The 7,330-nt window shown below is 34.3% G+C and overlaps 1 protein-coding gene across 1 annotated transcript in view; it reads right to left on the bottom strand.

Moving 5' to 3' along the window:
• LOC117111531 (adhesion G protein-coupled receptor E3-like) overlaps window positions 1–5,893 on the bottom strand; it is a 30,518-nt gene extending 24,625 nt beyond the window's left edge. Inside the window, exons 1-2 of the mRNA XM_033254463.1 lie at window positions 5,701–5,893; window positions 1,044–1,472 (exon numbers count right to left, since the gene is read on the bottom strand). Of these exons, the coding sequence (XP_033110354.1) occupies window positions 1,044–1,472; window positions 5,701–5,827 (556 nt within the window). The 5' untranslated portion in view covers window positions 5,828–5,893. The remainder of the gene's footprint in view (window positions 1–1,043; window positions 1,473–5,700) is intronic.
• Window positions 5,894–7,330: the final 1,437 nt, after the last annotated feature.

Here is a 7,330-nt window from a genome sequence, read left to right on the forward strand (position 1 = left end):
AAGCATATAAACTATGCACGCTATTGAAATGCACGTGTTGTACGCAAATGATGATTTATGCATGGACCTAATTCAGGCTATGTTCTCACACGGCAGCTAACGGTTAGCAGGATCTGTTAGCTGCCGTGCGTCCATGCGAGAAAATCTCGATCCGGATACCAAAAATATGATGATAGAATCACTGGCCAATAAGAAACTGGAAATTGTAAACGCGTATGTGTGATTGGTTGATAATAGAAACGCCCTCAACTTGCTAACCGATAGCGCTTGCTAACCGTTAGCGTATCCGGATACCACTAACGGTTAGCGCTAACCGATCGGGCGTTCTCACGCAGGTGCTAACGGTTAGCGCTAACGGTTAGCTCCTGATCCGGATACTAGGGCTCTCGTGAGAACCAGGCTTCAATTAATTTCGACTGGTCGTTCTTCGTTAAACCACGCCCACCTGCACAGTGGTAAAATAGTACTTAACGAAGAATAGAAAACGTGTAAATAGTCAACAAAACACAATGGCTGCATAGTTACCGCGATACGCCATGTAATCAAGATTTCTTCAGCTTGTGGCAGTATGGGTTTTTAGTTTAAAAAAAATATTTTAATCCAGTTTTTGAATTCTGTTGGCCTACAATTATTTTTTGACTTCCTCTGGGTATATTTTATAATTATTATTTTCTGAAATTTAATCTAAATTATATTAACAAAACTGTTGTTTCTAAACTCACCAATGTTTGTTTTGGTGACGTGAATAACGCTGAATAACGCACGTTAGTTTTCGTTGTCAACGAAGTCTATTTATGAACTAGTCGAATGAGAATAATATTAAACGAAAATGAACCAGTCGAATACACCCATTGTAACAAACAAGTTTAGATGAGGGAAACAATTTATAAATCTAAGAAGTACAAACAGAAAATTAAATTGTAGTCTAATTTCAGCCTATATACTTTGCCGTCGATAATCAGCGGATGACGAAATTCGTTGACTGACGATCAGACGATTCAGTGTGCACAAGAATCAAAACAATACATTTTCAATTTACCCACCTATGCCACAGAACTGGAAGCTTCCACAACTGCCCCAGCCTGTGCTATAACCCACGTAGTTGACATCAAGGGGGTTAGGATCATTATACGTCATAAAAGCGACCTCTCCGATATATCCCACTGCAATATTACCATCAACAAACTGGATCCAGAAACGTCGGTAGTCATTTGGGTCAAGAAACCCAGAACTCTGAAAATACACTAGGCCTTTACACAGTTTACATCGTCTAATGGTGGATTTTGTGTTGCCCCATCCTCCTATTACGATTTCGTATAACGGGTCGAGGTCTGTATCTTGTGCAGAAAGTGCGATGTGTACATCATTTTGTGCCTTGACGGAGAACTCAAATGGTGGATAGGCAAAGCTTTGTATACGTGGTAGGTTATATTGATAGATATACTGGTCATTTGTTTCATAATGTCTGCAATCTGTTTGATTAAAAAAGAGAACATAAGGCTATGCATGATACACACGTACATTAAAATATCGCATTGTGTCTCTTGTGGACTTAACGGATCATTTTATATTAACAATTCAATATTTTAGTTGATTTTTTAGGATTTTCTAAAAAATATTTTATTGATATCTGAGATTCATTGTTGACTCATCACCGTCGAATATTCAATTAACAAATGTTTGCGCCAAATATTAGTTGATTATATTGTTAAACGGTATGCTACCCACCCTGGTCACTGAGTAAGTGAAAATACTTTGGTAATATACAAGGTGCCCCAACATTTTTTCGTTCCGGGCCCTACTCTCGTTGATACACGACTGATTAATAATAACATAATTATCATTATATGTATATCATGCAAAAATCTGCATATGTGTGTGTGCATATTTCGGTGTTATGCTATGTATGTACGTTCGAACACCAACACAGATGAGCTATTTTTCGAGTAATAATAATAATAATAGGCCTAATAATAATAATAACAACAAAAATAACTAGGCAGAACTATTAGCACTATACTGGATAGAATATCGTAAATATGTATATACATATATATATATATATCAAATAAAGGTGATGCTGTATAGGCAAATATACATACAGTAAATAACGAGTCAGATGGTATCAGATATATGCCACAAAATTTATTTTCAGAGTTAGCGAGTACTTTCGACTATAAGTCTTTATCAAGCTATGAAATAAAACATGGTAAGATAGAATTAAATACATAGGCTTATGGTTAACCAATGGGATTACAGAACGCAGATTAACCAATGGATGGCTATAATAAAACAAAGAAACAATACAAAACGTGTAATGAAAAGCCTAAGAACAATGGCAAGATTGGGTGGAGTTAATTAAGGCATGGTAAACCAAGCCAAAGCCAAGTAAGATAGATCTGATCATGGAGAAAATAAAATATTTTATTTTCTCCATGATCTGATAATATAATAATATGATAGAAGGCCTAATAATAATTAAATTAAGTAAAATAAATACATAGGCCTAACCTAGTTTCTAAATGATTTAAATGATACGTTTATACCTGCTGGAGCTAGAGTGCCTAGTTACGATATACTAAAAATATATATATTTTTCTGAAAGTTTTGCTTAATTGTTGTTTTTGTGATGTTATTATTAGTATAATAATAATAATAATTAATAATATTAAAACAATTGTTATTTTTATTGTCTCTTCGTTCTGGTCTATCAATTTGTTATGTTGCCGCTGGGTCGGTGAAATTTTTCAATGTGTGTTTTTGGAAATTTAATAAAAGAAAACTGCTATACAAGAAAACAATAACCTTTACACTTACTTAGCATTAGCCAAAAACAAATTCATGATAATCAAAAAGCAACAAATAAGTATAATAGATCAATGTGTTTCAAGGAGGGCAGTACGGGTAGAGGCATTAATGAGCTTTCGATTGCACGACGACGGTAGGACGTATAGCGTAATAATCTACGTATGCAAAGAACGTAGGACGCCATGTGGGACGGTCACGGATGAGTGATTCCGTTCTAGCGTCGCGTTGTTGCACAAATCGAAAGCTCCCTACTGTTGGCAGAAGACTGATCAAGATTGAGCGTCGAGCAGAGCCTTAAAAAAATAGGCTGATATCTAATCCCAAAATGTTATTTCATGGTAAAATAATCAGTAGTTAGGAAATACAGAGGATTGAAGGGGGAAAAGCAGTTAATGCATCTTACCCCTCGAGTGGGTTTAGTTGCAACATTGATCGGGGTAAGTTAAGTCACACCCTAAAAACAAATAAAAAGCCAGGAAATTAAAGCCAAAATAACAAATAATGTTTTATTTACACAAAGCACAGCCTTAAGTATAAAGTACCACTGCATAGCAAATAACATAACATAACAAATCATGTTTAATAATACTAAGCGAGCATCTTAATGTTATTTGCCTTATTTCTCAGCATTCCAAGCATACATTTATTTTTAAAGATAATACCGGAAATTATGTTCTCACACGGCCAAGATATTCCAAATTGCTCATTTTATTCGTGGGTCATTTTATTCGCGGCCATTTTGATTTCATCTATGCTATTAGATGGAAAGTCATGAATGTGTAGGAAAGCAAGAATCTGGTGCAACACACGTAGCGTCACAGAAGCCTGTTTAACAAAAAAGTTGAATTTCAAAAGAGTTATTAATAAGGGTACCATGATTAATGGTAACAGAGTTGTGGGATTTACTTTTAGTAGAAGAATTTTTAAAATTCCATACCACCAATTAGTGGGTCCGTGCTTCAAATAACCATATTATTGCTTTTTCTTTTTGCTCTACGTATCTGTGTAAACGTACCCATCCCTTTAAAAATAGGTCCCTGTCGCTGAACCAGGCCCATTCTCTAAACTAGAAATTGCAAATTGCAAGTGAAGTGCTGTGAAGTACAACTGCATAAAATGTTCTTCGAACAAAATTATTTATGCGAGTCAAGTGAAAATAATGAATAATAAAAATATAACAAATAATATGAGCACGACCCATTGTCTATATATTATTAGAACAGCGTTAGTACAATAGTGTTTTGCTGCAGTGACATCTCTATTGCTGGCGATGGCTCGCTGCTGCTGGCGATGACTCGCTCCTGGCGAATCGATCTGCGCATGTGTATAAAATGGTATTTATTTCCGCAAACACTATGCCAGTCTACAACAAGCGTCGCATAAATGTAATAATTAGCACGTGGAAATAGGCTAGTAAATAAGTTTAACTGGGTTCGTAAATAATATTGTCCTCAAAATATTGTGGCTGAGACATGAGCCGATTAAACGTAGAAATAGGAAACCTAGAAATATAGTAAAAACGCTGAATATGTACTCCAGCGTCGCGACATGCCGACGTTGGTACGAGTAGGTTAGTCTACAAACGTCGCCTAAAGTAATTGATTTTACGCGGCAGAACGAAAGAAGGAAACTCCGCTTTTCAGTTGTCTCAGGCGATTGATTTTTGACAAACAATGACCTTTCAGAGGTCAAATTGCTGTCAAGAATATGAATTGGCTGCTTCGCAGCAATTACATTAACTTTTTAAGGTCGAGACTTAACCGTGTTTTCTTACATTGCGGTAACTTAAGAATAAATTAAGGAAAGATTTAATGTATTCAATAAATTGTTTAAAGATTTGTTGATTTACCATCTATCCACACATTTAAGGACAGGGTATCTGATATTCACATCCGTTAATTTTCTCAAGTGAACATAATTGACCACCAACGCTGTGCGAGTATACTCATACGAGATTTATGCACATTATAGGATGATGATGATGATGACTTAGTATGTGGTTCTGTGGATTAGTAGTAAATAACTGTTCGAAATGACAGTACAGTCCGTATAATTCAGTGTGTTTATAAGGATCCAAATAGATGCAGGATCAGTTAGTAATATTTTAGTATTCATGTTACGTTAACATCTGTTGATCCGTTGTTCCTACGTGATATCAAACGACACCGCCCTGTGAACACAACCACTTATCCAATTGCCATCACCAATTATTACTAGCTATTACCAACGTTAACATCATTACTATCATCATCATCGTGCCATCATCATCATGCCATTGTCGTTGTCATCATCGTCATCATCATCATCATCATCATCATCATCATCATCATTATAATTATTTAATATTTTTCTTTGGTAATTATAATTGATTGATTGATTGATTTTATTCAGTTCCATTACTTACAAAAAATACAAAGCAAACAAAAACAGGGAAGACAAGGACATAATACTAAGGATGACCCAAGAAAGGTAAAAAAGAAACCTTATTTCCGTTGGGGTCCTTACATTAACAAGTGAATACAAAACACCGAAGTAAAAAACAGCAGCATAAAAACCGGAAAAACGAACAAAGAGGGGTAAAATGAACTATAAAAAACATTGCAAAGAAGTGTAAAAATTCAATTCAAGAACTTTAAAAGATTAAAAGAATTAGACAAGTTAAATTTTAAAATTGTTAAGATTAAAATGATAAAAATGTTACCATAAAATAGCCTAAGCAAATACATTCGGATAGCGTTTAAAATGTTCTTTAATATTGAGTTTTAACAATTTAGTTTGAATAATTAATTACCTTTTGTTTTACACATACCACAGTATTCATTAGAACATCATTCGGATAACATTTAAAATGTTTCTTAATATTGAGTTTAATAATTTAGTTTTATTAATTACCTTGTTTTTTACACATACCACAATAGTCATTAGAACATTCATCTTCTTCCCAGTCATATCCTCTAGATTTGTCAATAATGTGGCATCTCTCAAGATGATGTGTTTCGAAGTCGGTTGCATTAGACATATAATCAACTGAACTGTTATCATTCCAATAGTAAGTTGATAAAGTCTCATCTATTAGCTGGAGGCCTATATATACACGATTGTAATTAGAATCTTTAACAAGTTGCTTGACAAAGTTGTCTTCCTCCAGTGAATGAATTGATACAAGGGCAGCATTTACTGATTGACAGTTTATCACCGCATCATCGAAATCATTATTGTTGCATTCAATTGTATAACATGCGTTTTGAAACACAGCACCAGTACACATAACTATAATAAACAAACAATAATTATTACATGAATTCTATACATAAACATTAATATTTTCATAAATTAGCACAGTTTCTCAAGACAAATTGCTTACCCGAAGGCTAGTGACTATCTATAACTCGTGTAAAATATAGTCATTGTTATTTATATTGTTTATTATGTATTCGTGTTTCTTACACTTCATTTATTCATAGAGAAAAAGCAACAAACGACTCAATTCATCTAGTTATGGCATTGATGAATTAAATTTTGAACAATTTAGGGTCCCTTATAAATATTATCAACACACTCTTACACAATGGAACATCTTGGTAGAAATAATATAACTTATTTTCAGCAAGGTTTTTCTCATGGTTTGTCAATCCCAATACAATTGTTAGAGGTTGTTTACCATTGGTCAAGTATTTTGGATAGTGGTGGCTCAGTAGTGTAATATTGTGGCGTTTTTGGGGACCGGGATCAACGATCAACATTCACACAACATTGACAAGGATGACACACGGACACGTTGTTTATTTCCATCATCCATCTTTATTGTTCTTTCTCCCCTTGTCTCTACAACACTCTCTCCCAGAGAGCGCCCTTCATGTTGTTGATATCACCACAATATATTTAGACTTGGTACCTGTGTTTCCTTTGTTGCGAAAAGTTAATGCATGGTCTTAGATGTAAAGTGGATTAATTTTTTAACGAGTAGAAACCAAAAAGTAGTAGTTCCTCCTCCATTCTCTCAGACGTTACAAGTGGTGTTTCACAAAGTAATGTGTTGGGTCCAATTTTGTTTTTAATATGTAAATGATTTAGTTAATGGATTGCAATCGCGGGTATTGCTATCGCGGGTTAAAATATTTGCTGACGATATAAATCTTTACAATTTCTCAGAACATTCAGATATCTTACGAAATAATCCCGTGTCTTGGCAACTGAAATTTGATGCTAGTAAATGCCATGCATTCAATGCATATTGTGGGGATGACAACATAAATGTGTACATGATTCTTGAGAGTGATAAAGCAGTAACTATAACAGAGGTTGACAATCAAAAAGACATTGGTATCGTTTTTGATAACAAAAAACAAAATATATAAAAATAAGTTTAACAATCATTTAGTATCATTGATATAGCTAACTCTATGTTAGGATTATTAAAATAACATTTCGGCCTACTCGCAATACCCCTGAAGTATTTTGTATATTATATGAGATAAAAGCTCCGTTTGGAACCAACATTTCATTGAGGCTTTTTATAGAA

This window comes from Anneissia japonica, unplaced genomic scaffold (assembly GCF_011630105.1).
Source record: "Anneissia japonica isolate Jap-2015-1 unplaced genomic scaffold, ASM1163010v1 scaffold6030_len697274_cov183, whole genome shotgun sequence".
Classification (NCBI taxonomy): Eukaryota; Metazoa; Echinodermata; class Crinoidea; order Comatulida; family Comatulidae; genus Anneissia; species Anneissia japonica.